General features: G+C 48.9%; 1 protein-coding gene across 1 annotated transcript in view; it reads left to right on the top strand.

The window, feature by feature from the left end:
* The first annotated feature begins 927 nt into the window (after positions 1 to 927).
* Positions 928 to 20,729, top strand: part of LOC119457450 (protein slit) — a 287,783-nt gene continuing 267,981 nt past the window's right edge. Inside the window, exon 1 of the mRNA XM_037719017.2 lies at positions 928 to 1,165. Within this exon, the coding sequence (XP_037574945.1) occupies positions 996 to 1,165 (170 nt within the window). The 5' untranslated portion in view covers positions 928 to 995. The remainder of the gene's footprint in view (positions 1,166 to 20,729) is intronic.

Below are 20,729 nucleotides of genomic sequence, written 5' to 3'. Positions count from 1 at the left end.
GTTCTGCATCCAATATTGCATTGTAATGGGGCTTTAGTGCTTTAATTTTGATGCGCTCTTTCATTTTTCACTCCCGTATTTGCTGCTGGCCTGTATGCTACGGTCTGACTCGTGTTACATTTATACCACGATCCTTAACATCTCGTTCCATGAATTTGAAAGAGTGATTGTTGCATGGTACCATGGCATCTTCACAGTGCAATTGTGCAACGGCAGATTACCCAATAGCTAAAGTGACGTCAATAACGTAGATAGAGTGGGCTGTTCAATAGACCTGGGCCGCGATTTTGTAGCGATGCCTTATGACTTAATCTACATTCGTCTCCACCACTCACGGCCGGGTGATCCCGTTGATAACGCGAGCGGATCGTCGCTCTGACCCCTGACAAAGTGCGATGAGCGCGAAAAGGCATTATTACCGGAAAGGCATCGCTACAAAACACCGGCCCTGAAGCATCAAACTTGGATACTGAACTTCTTATCCCTCAGCACCCACCAACCGACCGACCGACAGACAGAGGAAAGCAAAATCGAATGGTTCCGCCTTGACACCTTTACGACAGCCGAGTAGCGAAGTCTGTCTTCGCGGTAACATGCTTATCGCCGTCGGTAACGTGCGGGCCCGTCATTCCACAGAATGATTGTGCCTACGTCGCCCTGTCTGTTTCCGTGTCCTCCCAGCCCACCATAGCGCAAGGACTTGTTACGACATCGAACGCAATGGTCACCTGCATGACTCCAGATTCCCAGCCGTTACACAAACCAAATACAAGCTGATTCTAGCAACGCTGGGCTCAGCTCCCAAATGTCGCTTGCGAGACGGGGCGGCGAATCGACCGCGGCGGCTCCCCCTGCTCGCGAGTGGTCCTCTCCCCCGCTGCCGAGGCGCGCCCCCCAGCGACCGCCGCCGCGACCGGTGAGCGGCGCTGTGCGCGAACCGGACGGGAGTGCTTGTCGAGGCTCGGAGCATGGTGGCCGCCGCCTGAGCAGCCCGCATGGCGGCCGCGCTGCTGCTGCTGTGCCTGTTCTTCGCGAGCAGCGCCGCCGAGGAGCCGCAGCTGTCGCGCTGCCCGGATCCGTGCCGATGCACGGGACTCACGCTGGACTGCAGCCACCGCGGCCTGCGCGCTGTGCCGCGCCCGCTGCCCCAGGACGCCCGCAGGCTGTGAGTAGCGCACGTGCGAGCTGGAATGCGGCCGGACAGCGAGTTCCCCGACGCTGTCCGGCCGCGGCCCGGTCTGGGCTGCGTATTCCTGGTCGCATGCACTTGTGGACGGTCCGTCAGCCGCGCGGACGACAGACGGGAGCGTGTTTATTTTTCACAGCCGCACGCGCAAGTTGAAGGCACGTGGGCCTAGAACATTGTTGCTGTGTGCATGTCGCCTACAGCTCGCGCGTGCTTTTGTACTCGCTGAGCGGGTTTGCGCGGAGCAGCATGCGTTGTTGACAGCCTCGGGTCACGTGTGGCCGGTGAGCGCTTGAACGACCAACTGAGCGCCCACGCGGCGCGTTACTCACTAATAGGTATTGACGGGCCGAATTTGCAAAGTGAGCTTTGCAGGACACCCTAGTGGAGGGTAATCTTGATTCACTGGTGGTGTTCAACCCGCGCCTACGTGTTCTTTCCATTTCGCTCTCATAAAAATGCGGCCGTAATTCGGACCCGCGATTTCGTCCTCACTATCTGGACCTCTCAATGCTGCCGCACAGCAACGTCATTCATCGCCGTCACCTGGCTTCGGATAGATGGGCGCGAAGCGATGCTGTATTTCAGCAGCACGCTAGCTTGGCAATTCCAGTGCGGAGAACTGCAGTACTCACTAGCCGTAATTCAAGAAATGCAGTTGAAGAATTGTCGCTTCACCGTAGCTATGTACGCTTCTAGAGATCATCAGAAGGTAGTGGTTTCACCTATGTAATGGACCTCAACTAACAACGTTGAATAGAAGTAATAGCTGCTGTTCCATTTTTTTCTTCATACAAAACATTCAACATGCATATTCCTGCGGTTGGGCCATAGCGACAGAACTTTGGAGTAAATGAACACACGTCTATTTTTCATGACACCTTGCTTATTGTAAAGAGCATGAAAGGTATCACGGCTCTTTACACCGTAAGGGTGCACTTGTCCGCTCAAGCGGTTGTTGTCCGCCCTATTCGAGATCCGTTGGAAATTTCCTGGGATTGCTCGCTTCCCGCTCTCAGCGCCATTATTCGCTAGAAATCCTACAAAATTCTCTAGAGAGGCCGCCATCCGCTGAAATCGCGTTTTTACCGCTAAGCTAGCCAAAATTCTGGTATATAGGTGTAATAGTAAATGCAGTACAATGGCAAAACTGAATTTTCAAATATTTCCATTGTCCGCGCCAGCCATGCAATTAGCCGATCGCGCCCCTATAACGCCTCACAACCGTGCCGGATAGACCGGCAAATTGCAGACCGATCGAGCCGCTTCACAACGGTTTTATAGTGGCATGGCGGAGCCGAACAAGTGGCTAGTTTCGTGCCCGGTGCCTTCGCGTATGATGTCCTCGGGCCGAATTCGCAAAACTTTTCGCATAGAGCTCTTTGCAGTTGCTCGGCTGCCGTCGCTATGTCCTGCGTCGTGATTGGCTGGCTCTTATGAACAGCGTAATAATTTTGTGAATACGAGCCCTCGTCTTTCCTAGCGAGGTACATCAATGCGAGTGTCGCGCTTGCCGTCCGCTACTGACGTCGCCAAGCGTACCGTACCAAATGCACGATACCAGGTTCCCCCGTGGCATATTGTTCAGCCGCGCGCATACCGAGTTTGGCCTCGGTTCCAACGCGAAGGCCGGCGCTGTGCTTGTCGAGGCAGGGGGAATCGCGGGTCCGTCTCTTGTTTTCTTTCTTCCTTTTTGCTTGCGCCGCAGCGCGGATCTTGTGCAGAGGAAGAACACTGTCGGTCGTGCCGAGCGTAGCTTGTTGGGCGCCGACAGAATGGCTTGGACGTGAGCACGCCCTCCCGAAACGCATTCGAAGGACGCACGTGCCCGTGGGGCGGCGGTGTTTTGTTCCGCCTCGCACACCTGGCCACGAAGCTGGTGAGGTAGTTCGGGACTTGAAAGAAGCCAACTGTTACAAACGAGAAGACACTTGTTTCATATTTGGTATGCACGCCCGTAGCTGAGGGCTAGTGCGACGAATCGGTGCGAGTCGCGTCGGACGTTGTGGTATTCGGGATGTCGAAAATGCTTTGCGCTTTTAAGGGGTGCCGACGTCGCCACAACGCTGGTGTGGGCATTTCATAACACAGTGTGACTGCTAGTATGCGTTCTGCTGCTATATGGTCGCGAACAGAAAGACTGCGCTTGTAGGAAACATGACAGTTCATGACAACAGAAGCCTATGATTTATGCAACTGATTACGTGCAGAAGACGGCTATTAGTCATAGTTTCAGTGTTTAACACAAAGTAACCATTCCTGCGAAAGCCCTTGCGCTTTGTTTCTCAGTTTTACCGGCACAGCATTGCCATCATCACGTTTAGTAATCAGGGTTGCGGGCGTCCGTACACAGTTTAAAGACTGCGCAGATTGGAGAATTCTATTTTAATATTTCTACTCGCTGTCCCAAGAAACCACTGCACCTTTAGCCACTTTGAATGGTAAACTTGTCATTGCGCTACAACATCGGCGCTCCTTGACAAACGGTAGACAGTCGAGCACTGCACGAGCCCGTTTTTCAGGTGAGACCTGAGTAGGCAAACACTTATGCGTTTGCCCGGCCCGGTTCTACCCATCAGCCCTTGAGCCCATACGAAGCTAGGTCGAGTTCTCGGTTATTGTCAAGATACTTTCATGTGATCAACGGGTGGCCTTCAAACTGCATCAAAGCAGCTTTTTACCCTGCGACCAAAGCTGGCTACTTTAACCGTGAGAGAAATAAACATTTCATTTCATTGCTAGCCGAACACGCAGATATTATTATTCGGATATTTGGTATGAAAACACATACAATGGACAGTTAGGAAAATAGACAGGGATCAGGCTGGCAACAGCCACTGGGAATGGCACAACGCCTGCTTACATTTAGGGAGGAAGATATATAGAAAGCTACATCCGTTGATCACCATGCTTGTGTTTAAAGTGTGATATGAACGGACTTACTACATTATCTAAATAATTGTGCGGCAGTATAATACAGTGAAAGCACAGGTGAACACTCCCCTACACACCGCCAGCCATTGCATCTCACTTTTGAATCTCATATAATCACTAGTATGTACAGTGAGGGAACTCGAGCAATAAATTTGGCGCGAATGTAAATTTAAATACGCTGGTCCAAATACGCTGGCCTTTCAGGAATACCATAATACGCGGCCACTACAAGCATTTTTCATTAAACAGAAGTTGGTGATCCGCAAGGGTCACGCTCATGTACAACCATATTTTCACCCGGAACATGTGATTTTTATTGCGTTATTCGGCTTCATTATAATGCTGTCAGCTTTTCACTCGACAATTCTTTTTCGGAATATATGCAAATTTGGACTCTGTCTACTTTTGATTCAGTACAGTGCATGTACAACGTAGGCAAAGTTGTTTTTCTTTTTTTTTTTCGTCAGTTTGGAACTTGATCTACTTTTTTGTTCACGTAAATTCGCAGGGAACCCACCTAGTGCTAGAAAAACATATACAAAGCTGCGAACACGAGGGTTGAGCCACTTGTGAAACTAGCATTCAAAAGAAGAATTCACTGACACAATAAAACTTTCTGCGTTCTGTTTTCTTTTTCACATCCCTTTCACCAATGTTGAGAAATATTGCAGCATCCGGGTAGGCTTAAATTATTTAGCTCACAGCAATGGACACTTGAAAGTCTAAATTGAATTAGTTGTCCTAATTGTGCGATAAACTACGACAGAATATTCAACTCGCTTGAACAAATAATGAAGGAAAATAAGGGAAACCAGTAGCGAGTTTTCTACTAGACCTTAACACACACACACAAACCATTTTTATAAACTTTCCAAAATTGATTTGCTACCGGTTTATTTAAGTACTCTAAGAACTTGTTGGAAATTTATTTCATTACGACTCTGCCTCTAGGCACGTCATCCGCTCTTGAAGAATGTAACCAGCTGTACCGAAACTCATGTCATTGATTCCTGTTGTGGTTGCTTTATGTATGATAACTTGGATACCTGAATATACCTGAAGTGATTTTTTTTTTGCAGCGAGTCTCGCACCAATCCTATAGTTTCCAATCTCTTTAGCGCGATTGCAATGCAAATATCTTTCTAACTCTTGGCCATTTTGATTAGACTCTGCGATGTCTAGCAACTCTTGAAGTTTGCCTTTCGCCGCCACTCCTAACCACCCAAATGCGCTTCCCCTTGTTGATAGGCGGGGCCGCTGTCAAACTCACTGCGCCACCTCCATCGAGCGTCTGGTCGTCCCTCTCACGCCTGAGCACGATCACATCTAGGAATTCGAGGTATTAATTACCTGTGAACAATGTTAACCAGTTTTTTAGTGTCGCGAAGACCAAATAATTCCAGCAGAACCCATCTTAAAATGACTAAGTTAATGATTGACGATTAGCATTCACGCAGTGCAGTGACCACGTAGCGACACACCGTATTGGCTAGGACAGCTTTATTTAGAATCTGTAGTGGTCCAGATTTCAAGTGTTTCGGCTATAAGCGACATACAGACTCCGTGATTGGCCCGCTTTGTTATGACCATCACTCGCCAAAGTTATCTCACGACGGTACACTCTAAACATTTTTACACCTTTGTGGGTGTATAAAAGGTGTTTGGTTGTCACACGGCTAACACGCCCACGTTTACGGGTTAAGACCAAATTGTTAGTGAGAACCAATGATAGCATCTCGTTTGCCGATTTTTTTCTTGCAAGTAAAAAAGATCACAGCTGTCACAGGCGACATAAGAAGTGCATTAAATAGACTCATATCAATCCCTGTGAAATTCTCCTGTCGGATATTTCTGTGCGCCCAAGGCCTGTCGAATGATTACATATTTTTCAACTAGGTCTTTTGTCATCGCACGTCTAGTTAGAGCTCCGTGGTCTATAAATTTTTTTGTAAGTCCCTAACGGTAGGGGTGTTACCCGTGTGACAAGGAAACACCCTGAAGGGTGTGCGCAATTTTAGATTGTAGGGCGAGGACCGTGCGCCAACGGCGCATGCAGTGACGACGAAGGCATTGTGAAGACGACGCCATAGCGACGATGGGATGATTCTGAAAGGCGGTGTGACGACAATTTGATGACGTTTCTGAAATGATGACGAACAGCGTTACGAGAACGACTTGGCTATAGAATGGCGTGATCGTGACTGTAAGACGACGATGGAACTGTGACATACGTAGTGGTTCAAGTTGGTAGACACCAATTGGGCGTAAGATAGAAAGTACCTCAAGTAGGCAAACAAGTCTGATCGCATTAAATAGCGGGGCGTACAGTGGGCGCGGTTCATCACTGGTACCGATTTCTCCATGACCGAAGAGCGCCGCTAATGTACTAATCTGTGCCGCTGCTGTGTCGTGGCCTGTCTGCCTCTTCTTTCCCATAAACCTACAGACACCACTGACCTAAATTTTCCACAGGACTGCAGTTTTCATAGTTTTCAGTTTTGTGGAGTAGCATGTCCGGGCCCCTGTGGCTTAATCCCAGAGTATGTAGAGGGAATTCAAACGAAAGAGCCCAAGCTAAGCCTTGCTATGACACTTTTATTTTCCTTCCAGTTCACGATGGCAATCCGCAGACGCCGTTCATCTTTGTCGAGTAGGAAGCGATGTAGTTAAAATAGTTGGTAACCACACACCGCGTCTGGTGATGCACTTGGCACGTTAGCGCAGCAAAGAGGTTCCGCTTTCTCAAGTTGCAGCCGAAGACTATATAATGATTCCCCGACGTCCTTGTATATGAGCTCAGCTGACATCACGTAACTATTTCCACGAAACGAGCTAAAACATATCGAAATCGTTCCACGCCGCGCGGTGGCAACACATTCAAGCGGCTCGCGCAGGCCAGAAGGGAGGCTCCAAGTGTTGTCAGCTCAAGACAGTCGTGACGACAGACCTTCGCCTGTTGTTGAGGGCGTTCGCGCGAAGTTGGTGTGCTTTCTTTGTCCGGGACTTCGAAGTCGCTGGTGCGGCGTACGGTCGGGTCGCCAGCGCGCCCCGCCTGGTAATTGGCTCGACACCGTATTTTTGCAAAAAGGGCCGCAGTTACCACGCGTCGATGCTGTGCTGCGCTACGAACAGTATACGCGTATTTGTTCGCATCGCGCTGTAGTACACGAATGCTGCTTTCTCGCTTTTTACGGTTCCTCGATCGCACGCTATACTCGCTTGCGCTGGGCTTTTCTTTATTATCAGATAGGTTAAATTTTTCTTCCTATTGAACGTGATTAATCAAGAGTGAAGTGATAGACGCGTTCTCGGCCCGTTTGTGCGGCCCCCATATGTGAAGCTGCGCCTCTGGCAGCTCCTAGGAGAGGACAGTGTTACGAGGTCGTGTACGCTGTGTCGTGTGCATATTAACAGCAGAGCGTGGTGGCAGAAAAAACGTGGTTCGCCTTTCAGGGGCTGCACCATCGCCGCGTGTATTCCTTCGTTGGCGGCTGCAGTGTTCTCGGTGTCCTATTATACACAGCCGCACTTGACAAGCCCGACGTCATGCGCCACACGTTGTCAAAAAAGCACTGGACGCCCGACACTGCGTCATCAATCAATCGATCAATCTTTATTTTATGTGCCCAGGAACAACCGGAGGTGAAGCGAAAGCGTAATAGGTATACGCTAGAGTGCATGCTCGTGGCATGCGCAACTCATGACATTAGCCGCGTTTACATGACTGCAGAATTTCCTAGCGCATCAGGTTAATACTATGCGACAGCGTTTACACGTGGCGCATAACAAGCCTATTTGCAGCGTGTGGAGAAGAGCCACGCGCCGGCCGTAGTCTCCCCCACTCTCTCCCACGAGGCGATGCGCCAGCGTTTACACGGACCGCCGTGAGTAGCGCCAACCTTTCCCTTTCCCTCAAGAACCACTTATCATGAGTCAACCGTGTTGTGTCGGTCAACCTTCTCCTGGCGCATTAATGCGATTCGCCTTCCCAGCTCATTACTGCCGTATACATGGATGCGATGCTCCAGCAATGCGATGCGATGGGCCATTTGTCGCATTCATTAAACGCGGCTATTGTATTGAACGCTGGAACAGCTCCTAAACAAGCGTGAATGCACGGGCGTTGACGCTGCCAGAGCAGTTTTGCTGTGTCCTGACATGTGCAGGCAATGCATCATGTAAGCATCGTATACAAATGCGTATCCCTCCATTCAGAACACTTTTGTAACTGCACTCGTTCTTTGTTCGTATGCAAATTAGACGGCATTTTGTCCGCATGCCGACCAAATGCTCTGTACCTGATAGCTGAAGAAGCCGTTAGGTGGCGCTCAGTACGTGACACCAGATCAGCGAGCGCAGAGCAGGCGCACTGGAACTTCACGAACATTCGCTTGCTTGGATAGCGACCAAGTTTGTACCGCATGTTGATTTTTCGTTGTAGCATGTTTCTTACCACTAACCAGTGTGATGTCACACACACACACGCGCGCACGCACGCACGCGCACACACGCACACACACGCACACGCACGCACACACACGCACACGCACGCACACGCACACACACGCACGCACACGCACACACACGCACGCACACGCACACACACACATTTAATGCCCTGACGGTAAAGATTAATAAAAACAAAACTCAATTATCTTTAGAATGAACTGAACTCACGTTTCTTCGCAAACTTCTGTTTTCAGATTTTTTTTCAGAGCTTCGTTGCAGTTCTCCACGCAGTGTACGTTTTCGTCTATACTTGATCAATGCCCTAAGTTCAACGATTTTTATTCCCACCACCGGAATGAACAACTGTGCATTGAAAGTCCCTTTTTTTTCTGTTTTTTTTTACGCTAACGCGTTTTACTTCAATGTCAACAACATCAAACACGTATTCTAGGAGAGAAAAAGAAAGCAGCCGTAAGCAAATGTATACAGCCGAGTAATGTCCCGCTGAAAGAGGTGATATGCCAACGCCTCTCGCCTTCAGTACTTACTGCAGAAACAAAAATGTTATTGTGCTTTTTCGGATGTGGAAACTTCTTGCGCATTCTCTGCAAAAGCTCGCGAATAGGGCTTTGACGTCGCATGACGCCGTCTGCTATGCATAGTTAGCACGTAAGATAACTCGACGGTGTGCCACTAGGGCGGCACCACTGTCTTCTCGCACGCTGTGCACGAACCTGTGCTGCAGTTGTTAATGGTAATGAACCGCTGTTTACGTTGGCCCTGACTACAAAACCAGATGTATTGATAGATAAGGTGAATAATTTCAGAACAATGGGCAAAAGTCGTATAGCGCTTAACTAAAGTAAACTTTCTTCCTCCATAAAGCGAACTGATAACTTAGTAGCACCATTACTTGCTTATACAATGACCGGCCTCGTCAGTCGTCTGTGGTAGGCGCTTCGCCTGTGCGGGCCTATAGTATTACAGGCCTGGCAACAGCTCCTACAAATCGCGGTCAAAAGCGCGGGACTTGCAAGCCGGTCATTGCAAGCCTGAATAACTTAGCCAGGCCACGTACACGCAGGACCGACGTTCGGGCTGGTTTTGTTCTTCTTACTAATGGGCTACGCAATACACACCGCTTATTTCCTTTTGTGCGACCGCCATAGGGATATTCCAGTTTTTGGCATGGTGGGCAGGAACATGCTGGCTGCCGACTTTCCCGGCGGTGTGTGCGCAGTGGATCAGTTTCTCGCGTCTTTGACTAAGCCCGGATCACGCTCGACGGATTCGTGAGTCACTCAAATGGTGGACACGGGGGGCGCACGTCTAAGGGTGGCGGGCTCGGCCGCAGGCAGCTGCCCTTTCTCATTCATTTGGTCATGTGTCCGAACACAATACGCTGCTTTTTATTAATGCTTGATTTTATGTGAGCACTTAGTGGCCCATGCCACATAATACATCCTAGCGACTTGTTAAAATTCTCATTCACAAAGCTTTTCGTTCATACGTGTTGTTTGCCATTGGATGCCCGCCTTCACTAATAAAATTTTCTGCATCAGGATTGGCTGGAAAATGCTCTTACGCGCAATTCGAGCGTAAGAGCGTCTTGTGAATACGGACACTGTTTCTGAAACAGGCTTTATTTTTTACTTTTCTGGCACTTTACAGCGAAGCTGTACAGGGTGTTCATTTCAAGACGCATCTGTTCAAGACGCATCCACTGGAAATGAATTTCCAGGATGACACCAGTTTCGAGATATGCACCATCAAACTCGCCGTGAAAATCCGCTGTTCTCCCACTTACTTTTTTACCAAACTGTTGTTTTATACATTGAAGCACAAAAGTAACTGGAACGCCCATGTATTTCGTCCCACACTTTGGGAAATATCTCGAAACTGGTGTCATCCTGGGAATTCATTTCCAGTGGATGCGTCTTGCAAACTCACCGGCTACAATTCGTAAATTGCCATATGTGTCGCAAAGTAATTAACTAAGAAGTTCGTTAGTCGATTTTCGTTAATTAGTTGAATGTGTGTTTCGATTTCTCGTGCTACTATGTACGCCTCTTCGAATACCCCGCTCAATGATAACAATTATGCTACCTGCCACAGGCGATTTTTAAAAATTCCATTAAGCTTCATTTTGAACACCCGGTATATGGCTTGCCGATTCGTCCGTCCCTCGCCTGTACGCAGAAACTATCATCAGCAATGGCCCGAGCGTCGTCGTGTTCCGCAGCTGGCTCGTTGAACGCGCTCGTGCCACTGCTCCCCGTTCGTCGTCTTCTTCCACAGCTGGCTCTGCTGCCGCTCGTCATTCCAGTTTCTCTTCTGTCGTCGCAATAGGGAGGCCGCGTTTACCCGGGGGGGGGGGGGGGGGGGGGCATTCATTGTCCTACGTGACGGACAGATGTAATTTTGACGCAATTTAATATTGACGAATCGCAAGCGGCAATGCGACATACCGGGCATACCGTATGTCAGTGACATCGTTCTCTCCGTCGCAGCCGAACGTGTGTGTAACCTCATTAAGAAACACAAATGCGTAACCAATAATTCGGAAAGACTTTAATGTACCGTCGGGATTAGCCCAGTGATACACACCGGGGCCGCACGTTTCAGCTTCGCTGGTTAACCATCTGTAAGGAGTGCTTTGGCGGTGATTTTAATGAAGACATAACAGGTTCAATAAAATTAAGTAGGCGTGAAACGGCCGAAGCGCACAAATCTGGCTTAAAGCAAAGAAAGGGTATATATAGATATATCTTCACGATCCTGGAAGAACTAATATATTTGCCCTTGCTGGAATTGAGTCAACCTATACTATGAGGTACATTTGCTGTTGCAGAGTTTGGCTTACTTGCTGCAGAGAGTTCGGCCAGTGCTCCAGCTCTCGTCCTGTCGAATGACCGCCATCTCGCTGCGAAAAACTGCTCCATAAATGATCGAGGTGAGCATTGGGCTCAACGAACATGAAACAGTGTGACGCGGGCACACGGAGAGTGTCGTGGTGCTGCCAAGCGCACGCGCGCCGTATACTTGCGTGTTTCACCTCGCTCTCGGTGCCAGGAAGGCCAGGCTGAAAGCGACTACGGAAACCTCTCTTCCCTCGTGGAAGGCGTCGGTCGCAGAAGCGTTGTAAAACCGGCTGCGCCAAGTGGAATGATAACCAAACAAATGGACGAAGAGAAAACAGACAGAAAACAGTACGTCTGGTAATCGGTGTCTGGAAGCCCCTTTGCACGCACATACGGATCAGGCTCCGTCGACTCTTCGGAGGCGGGTGAAATTGAGTCGTCTTTTTCCCTAACGGTGATGGCGTGTGGGCCAATTAGGTACATCTATCGGCACTCGTGTGCGCCTTGCACGACGTACTGTGACTCGGTGATGTTCTGGTACAAGAGGATGCTACAGCGCGGCCCTGTTGTGTTGCTCATTACGCCGTGGCGCTTGTAATTCACAAATGTTGACGTCCGTATCCGCGCTGTTTGCCATTGGCCGGCCGCCTTATGTTCAAAACTCGCTTTCTTATACTTTTGCGAAGAGTCGTACGACGTAAGAACATTTTTTTTTGTTTTGTTTTAGACAGTCGTACAGAAGGCGCGCTATCGTCTGTTCGCACCCACAGACTTCACATTCTGAACTTATGGCCATTCTGACGAGGTAGGAGTAGGCATTAGTAAAAGCTACGCCCAGCCATAGACGAAGAAACGAGTTACCTCACGCGTCGTGGTCAGCCGTGCGGAAGGCGGAGCTTTAGATGAGGATCCAGAGAATAAAGGCGCTGGTTTAGGATGTCTGCCGAATTCCATTGGGCCAACGTAAGCTCGCGAGCAAGCGCACGGAGCTTTACCGCTGCTTCTGTTCTTGACATTGGGATAGCAACGCACTGGCCACTGTCATGTGCAGATAGAGCGGCTGCGTCTGCAAGCTTGCTCGTTGCCAACCATATCACAGTTACTTGGCAACCATTGAAAGACGATAGCACGGCCACACTATAGCAACCTACGTTTTATATTGTAATTTATTATTTTAGGCTACCTGATTCTTCCAGAATGGTTATCAGCCATTGCAACCTAAATCTCTGCATCTAGGACTCATTCTCTTTGTTTGCGGAGGGGGCGCTCCCCTGCGTGTAGAAGTAGACAGACGCCGCTTTTACTTGATCTTGTTTCTCATCCTGCCTTTGGTATCTTACCGTTGCATATCGCTTAAATTCTTTCATCCTGTCAAAGCAACTAGGTGAGCTGGAAGCAGCTATCGCTGTAAAATATGGGTTGGTGCACAAACGGCAGATTCTCTTTGGAAGCTTAACGGTATTATTGCAAAGAAAAGCATACAATCCGTACGTTCTGCGAGTTCTATAACTTGAAAGGCAATGGAAAAAATTGAGGCGAAACGACCGCGCAACGAGGGATGGCACGGAAAAATAGCAGACGCAGAGACAGTATGGATTACAGATTGGACTGGCGAGGAAGGAGTCTAGTTTGGCAAGCGGAGCGGGATGGGTGCCAATGAGACGGTGTGCTGACACTTACAGGCTGGGCCTTTTTTTTGCGTCATCAATTAGGCCGCTGCCGATGGTGAGCGATGATTATAACGATTGATGTGCAAATATCTAACTTGCAACGTGGTCCGCACTATGAGCAAGATGCTGCGTCTATATATGCACACCTCATCACAAATGAACGCTCACGGCAGATCGCGCAGTTTGTGTGGGGCGGGCCGCTGTCTCTTCCAGAGGCCGCCTTCGGACGGGGCCAGCCGCATTCCACAATACGCGGATGGAATGCCGCCGCTCGGCCGCCGCATTTGAGTGGCGACCAAAAGCGCCCCTGCCCGTAAATAATGCTAAGCCGCGCTGAAAGACTGGTGCTCCTTTAGACGCCGCTGTGTTTTCTTCTCTATTTCCGTTTCGATGAGCTTCTGATGCGATCACTGGGCTACCGCATGCAGTTACTGGAAAGCTTTGTCAGCCGGCGGACGTCGGGCAGGTACACGCTGGCGGTTATTTTTTTTTATTTTTTTTTTTTGCGACGCTGTAGCAACGACATTCGACAAAATTATCTCTCTGCAGCGAATTAAAACATTCGTGACAGTTGCTGGCCGCATTTTTTGGATGCCCAGAACGTCCGGCGCACGCAACGAACGTCGCTGGCTTCGCTGCAACCGCCCCCCACCGCGCACGTCATGAACCTTCACGCCTTCAGTGATATCGGGGAGTTTATGTGGGAGGTTTGTGGCTGGAAACTGTTTCCAGTATATATATCGCTGCATGAATCGGTTCTTGGGAATGAGTTTGAGCCCTCAAAATGTTACCGTGTACTACGGTTGTGGTCTACTCGGGGTCCGGCGGCTTGGGAAACGCGGACGACTATAATCGGTTTTATCGTCTATCAATTTCTAGTTATGCTTTCCGGTGACAATACCACTTGTTTTACTTCTATTTCTACTGAATAGATTAAAAATAAATCGCCTGTGACACAAGGCACTGCTCTGTTCTTGAACGTGGATATCTGGGGGAAGCGAAAATTATCGGCATGAGACATCGCAATGTCAAGGAAGCCAATAATAGACATTTACTAATTGACTTGTTTAATTCTTCGCTTTAGGGCGCATGTTCTAATGGCTAAATTAAGCCGAACAGTAGTAAAGTCGACTCTGCTTAAAAATAACCTTAAAACTGGAATGTGCTACGAAATACGTAGGCGTACCAGTCAACAGTTTCTCAAGAGCGTCCATCTATCAGTTCGGGACGATCGTAACAGAAACGCCAAAGCATTTTTAATCAGTTCTGAGGATGAATATCTCAAAAAGTGCTGATTCCTACTAAGAAGATTCCTGCTGCTTAACCTCATTTTTGCAATTGCAACATGTGCCCTGAAGTGAACAATTAGGACCTAATTAGCGACATTTTGATTGCCTATCAGAACGTAATACGCCTGAAAAGACGGAGCCGCGTCATATGTCACAGGCGATTTAAAAAAAAGCATTGTTTGAACTAACAGTAGTAATAAAAATGCAACCGGTAAGCATTTGGCTCTGTTTCGTGCATGCATATACAAATGCTCAAGAAAGCCGCCAAGTGCACAGCTCATTTGTCGGAGCATCGCACGCATCCCAGCTGCCTTCTTTCTTGCGCTTTGGTTTCCATTTTTCCTTGTATGTGGCTTGTTGGAAAATAAGCTGCGCGCATGCGCAATGCTTACCGCATTGACACATCAGCATTGACACTCAGCAGCGCTTGCTGCTGAGTGGGGGAGCTCCGCAGTGTTTGCTCAGCCTGCTTTGGGAAGCCACTCAACGCGAATTTTGTTCATTTCTTTGATACGCATGCTTTACATCGCGAGTGAATGATTTCATGGCTTCATTGGTAAAGTCGGTCGTTAATGCTGTTTGCTTTGTACTAACAGTGGGCTCGGTTTCACGCGGGATGTGGTACTCTCGCCTAATTTTTCGAGCGAAGGCACAGATTTCGGTGGCGTCCGTGAACGCTAAAAATTATCATCAGCATTGGCTCGAGCATCGTCGTCTTCTTCCGCAGCTGGTTCGTTGGCGCCCCTCGGTTGGCGCTCGTGCTCGGCACGCGCTCGTGCCACTGCTCCCGCGTTCGTCGTAGTCTTCCACAGCTGGCTCCGTTGCCGCTCATCATTCCAGCGTAGAATTTCACTTCTGTCGTCATAATGGGGATGCGGGTGTGAGCCATTGCTTAAGGGGGTATGAGCCATTGATTGTCTGACGTGACGGACAGATTTAATTGTGAAGCAATTTAATTTCGTTCGCAAGATCGCAAGCGGCAATGGCGTCGGCGAATGCTGCTAACCACGCCGCCGAGCAAACTCGAGGCATAGAACGCACGCGACAACGGCGGACTGCGGGCATACCGTCAGTGACGTCATTCTCTCCGTCGCAGCCGTCGCATCATGGTTAGTTTAGGTGCACCCAGCACAAGCTTTGGTTATTCCCATTTTCCGGTAGGGGGAGGTTTCTTTTTCTTTTTTTTTCTTTTTTTTTTTGTAAGCGAAGCTTTCTGTGCCTATCCTCCCGGGATTGTCGTGGCTCTCGGCTATTATATTTGCCGGTATACGAAGTTTGTGTGTGCGCCAAATGCTAGTGCCAGCAAACGGGCCTAAAGTGTATTTATACTGACCTACAAAGTAGTGACAGTAAGCGCACTTGGGTTCTGCGTAATAAATTGCTACATAAAAGTGAACATATTATGTCGGCTAATCGCTATCTTCGAAGAACACTGAACTCCTAATGAAACAGCGCATGAAATTCAACGGATTCTTCTGATTTTCCTTTGACTCAACCATTCGGTATATCTCACGGGGTGTGTGCCCATTCTTGGCTAAATATCCGCGGGGTATGTGCCATGACTCCCACCGGCGGCAAGTTATCTGCTTTTTTTTCCCCCTTTCTTGTATCATTTCAATTAAAACACCAATTGTTTTCCCCTCTGCTTTCCTTGGCTTCATGTGGTTGTCACTAATCGCGCCCTTCTGTTCCACTTCTTTACGTACGACGCTTGACGTGCGCAGTCCCTGAATGTATAGCAAGATATGCGTGTCGTACTTCTGTGGGCTCGCTCGACCAGCATCGTCCACATCGACCTGATTTGGCGTTTTCATTTCGGCATGGCTTGTGAACGGTGTAGCGCATAAGCACAAGGAAATGCATGAGGTTGCACGCTGCATAGGATGAAAGCCCACAGAATTATTGTACGCGTCGCCGGTGTATGCCGCTTAAGGGTACGGCCACGCTAGCGGCAAAAACGCGCGGCAACGCGTCATGCCGCGCGCGGCAAAATCGGCAGGAATCGGGGGTTTTGCGGCGTGCCGCGCGAAATGGGTTCGAGACCCATTTCTGCGGCAAATGCCGCGTGCCGCGAGATGAAGAACCAATCAAGAGCGATGAGGGTGACGTCACGCAGCCATTACAACCGGACCGCCGCCGGTCCGCGCCGGGTTTTCAATCGACGATCGTCGTCTCTCGCATGAAACAACGAGCGCTCGCGGTGTTGCTCGCGCGTTCGGAGAGCGCGGGAGATGTCATCGCGCTGCCGCGCGGCGAGACGCGCTTGCCACGGTGGCCTCTCGGCAAAGCGCTGACGCGCGCAAACTTGCCGCCCGCGGCATGACGCGCGCGTTTTTTGCCGCTAGCATGGCCGCACGCCGCTTGACTGAAACTCCGCTTCATATTGATTCCAACAGGTGTGCGTTGGATCTGAAAATTGTTTGCTTTGCCGGTGCTGCAGCCTGTTTTTATGACAACAGATTAGTAAACAAGATTTCCAATAGCAAATGTGTTCCAAATATTGTGCGAAATAGATAGAAATGACGCTGTGCATGTGCGATAAAGGCATTTTCCAACTGAAATGTCATCTGCTTCTTTCCGAGTCGCTTTAGCGCTCCCTCGTGCACAAAATATTGTAAATATCTTTTTCCGCTAAGCATTAGCATCATCTTCATTAGCGAAAGTGCGGTATCACAGTCCACTGTATATAAGACGGCCAAACTAACAAGAACGATCGAACAACAAACAATCATACAAACAAAAAAGCTCAGTACGCTTTCTCGCCGGATCAAATCAACTGTATGTTAGCAACCAACTGGGGAAACCGCTTTTGTAGTGAATTATATATTAATGAATGAAATAACGTGTTAAATATTGACTCATGCTTGTATGTCCCGAGTCCATGGTGTCGACAGCCACATTTGCATTCATAGCGGATGCAAATCAGCTCACAGAAACAGCAGGCCAAACAGTTGGAGGAACACACAAGCGCTGTTCGCATTCGTTATTCTAGCTGTTTGTCGTGTTTTTTGTTTGCGCTGATTTGTATCCGCTGTACTTTGTTTCATACATAGCAGGCAACTTCGTGGAAGCTATGCAGGTAGTGCGATCACAGAAATGTATCTCTCCGCCTGCCATTGTATGGCGCTTCCCATTGGCAGAGGAGCATGCAGTAGCCGCGCGGCGAGAGTGGGACTGATTGCTCCCCCATCCGTGCGAGAGCAGGGGCGAGGGCGAAGGTGTCACGTGGCCAGATTGTTTACGTTCCCGCGGTGATTATCACGCGAACTTCGCTTCTCAGCCGCCATTGCTGCCGCACACTGAACCAAAGCGACGAAAACACAACCAAAATAAAAAGGATGCGACGCGTTTGCGTCACGTAAGTTCGTTCGCACTGAACCAAAACGACGAAAACACAACCAAAATAAAAAGGATGCGACGCGTTTGCGTCACGTAAGTTCCTTCGCACTCCGCTTTTCCCGCGGGATCAGCTCGGACTCCCCTCGGCGTCGCCAAACTGCTCCCGTTCTGCCAGTGGATCACAGCGCTCCTGCTCCTGTTCGCCCATTGGAACGGAGCTACTCTTAAGAGAGCACCTTGGGGGACGCTTTTGAGTGCTCCTGTTCGCCCAATGAAATGCGTCATATTAGTTAACTGGCATTCGATCTACATCTACAGACTATGGGAGGAATTCACACGCCCTATCATCTGCGCTTTTTCGCCATAATGTACGTTAACCAACAAGCCAGCCAAGAACCCTCGTGCGGTTCTAATGCTGCGCATAAGCTCAATCTTTGTTCCCTCGATAGCCGGTATAGCGTCTAAGGAGCTGGTCGACGATGTCGTCGAGCGCCAACCGACGACGAAACGACCCTCTCATAGGATTCCTGCCAAGGGCCCGGAGAGTTATGGAAGCAGCCATGAAAGACAAATGCAGAAAGAAGCTGCGGCTACCGAGACTGCCAAATTTATGACGGAAAACTTCGATACGTGCAACTTTCGCTGCCTATCACACTTTGACGTCGTATCAGCGTTCATCGCTTCTCCTTGGCTTCTCCTTAGCTGGTAAATCACGATGATACCTCGCACGAAGTCAAGAGCTCATTTTGAAGGCTCAGGTGGCCGCATTGCCGACAGGTAAAATGCACGAAGGTCCCTACACTGCAATATTCGAGCCCGGTAATAAATCATAGGTTGATGACGTCAAGGCATGCAGCCCTTAACTACGGCGTCTGTCATAGCTCAAGGGGATAGAAGTCAAAGATAATCAGTCAACACCACCACAATGATCAGCGCCAGTGTCCATAAATTTATCAGCTTCATAAGAACACATGTTCAATGCCATGTCAGAATACCGCGCAGCACCGTAGGCTAACTACATCACGATTCAACATTCTAGCTGGTTTTGGATCAAATTGGTTTAAGTCGTCGATCTTTCTGCACTGACGCACTTTGTTCTGAGCCATCACTGCACATTTAGTACGAGGCCAAGGTGGTGGTATCGGAGCAGCATTAGACGCCGTTGTGTAAACATGCGAATGTGGCGTCGCAGTAGAAAGTGAACTGCTGCTCAAGAGCAACAGTGCGGTAAAATTCCAGACGAATGTCGGATGTTGTAACACGTCATCAGCCTATTTTTAAGTCCACTGCAAGACGAAGTCCACTCCCTGCGATCTCCAATTACCCCTGTCTTGCGCTATAGCTGCATGATTCCAACTTGCGCCTGCAAATTTCCTAATTTCATCACCCCACCCAGTGTGGTTCCCTTCCCTTGGCACCCATTCTGTAACTGTAATGGTCCACCGGTTATCTACCCTACGCATTACATGGCCTGCCCAGCTGCATTTTTTTTCTCTTATGTCAACTAGAATATCGGCTACCCCCGTTTGCTCTATAATCCATACCGCTCTCTTCCTGTCTCTTAAAGTTAGGCCTAACATTTTTCGTTCCATCGCTCTTTGTGCGGTCCTTAACTTGTTCTCGAGCTTCTTTGTTAACCTCCAAGTTTCTGTCCAATATGTTAGCACCAGTAGAATGGAATGATTGTACTTTTCTCTTCACTTACAGCGGTAAGCTCCCAGTGGTCATGTTTTGTAAGGCCTGCCATGTGCGCTCCAACCCATTTTCATTCTTCTGTAATTTCCTCCTCATGACCAGGGCCCCCGCGAGTATGAATGAATGAATGAATGAATGAATGAATGAATGAATGAATGAATGAATGAACTTTATTGTACTAAGAGTGGTGTGGTTAATCTCGGGTGGAGCCCTCTTGTAGAGCCCCACTGGCCGCGGCGGCTCGCCGGGCCTGGTCCAGGGTCGCCAGTTGGCTTCCCAGTGCCAGCTCGTAAAGTCGTGCCTCCCAAGACCACGTTGTGAGTGTCTGTGATGAGTTATACCTCGGTGGCACAGGCGAAGCTTTTCTTTTCTTTTATTTTTTAATGCCTCACCATAATTTTGTCTGTGATGAGCTCACCAGCCTGGATACTGCCTCGGCTGGGCGTTCCGTACACTGGTATGTAATGTGTGTCAGTCGAGTAATGTCGTTTCCGAGTTATGAAAGATAAATGTACTCCGGCGCATATTCTAGAGGCTGACTGCGGATCATGAATTCTTGTTCGCTTGACAGGCTGTTGAACGTTACCTTTGTCTTCTGCATATAAATATTCAACCGTACTCTTATACTTTTTCGGTTAAGGTCCTGAATCCTTTGTTGCAATTTGTCCCCAGCGTCGCTGAATAGGACAATGTCACCTGTGAGCTGAAGTTTGTTGACATATTCGCCATTGATAAATAGCTTCAACAGTCTAATAGCTTGAATACATGTAATAGCTTGAATAACAGCTTGAAGCATGTAATGAATAGCAATGGAGAGATTGTCTCCTTGCCTGACCCCTTTCTTTATAAGTATGTTTCCACGTTTCTTGTGGAGAATTAAAACATGAGTAGCCACAACTGTCACTGAGGCAGAGTCGAAGCCTGAGAAGTTGCGGATACGTGTGCTGTGTGAAGGCAAATATGGAAGTTACACATAAAGGAAATAGAGTTGTCAGCCGTATGCTTAAAGCACCACGGCCTTGGTGTGAAATTCGTTCAGTCCTTCAGTACAATATGTACGATATGCACTTACCAGCACACAAGACAGCATAATTCAAGCGACACAAATGCTGATCTTGCTGATACGATGCCTTGTAGTGACCACGCTCAGCGTCGTGCAAGCTTGACATTATTTCGCGATACCAGGCAGCTGTGGCCGGCTTTTTCACGCTGTCATGTTGACTTGACAGTACGACAGCAGCTGGCTGGAAGAAAATTCTTGCGCTTAGTTTACAAACGGCCTGTGAAGGCTTAAGTGAGAGCAGGA

The sequence above is a fragment of the Dermacentor silvarum genome, chromosome 1 (assembly GCF_013339745.2).
Source record: "Dermacentor silvarum isolate Dsil-2018 chromosome 1, BIME_Dsil_1.4, whole genome shotgun sequence".
Lineage (NCBI taxonomy): Eukaryota > Metazoa > Arthropoda > Arachnida > Ixodida > Ixodidae > Dermacentor > Dermacentor silvarum.
Note: the sequence above shows the minus strand (reverse complement) of the source record. Positions and strands in the feature narration are given on the sequence as shown.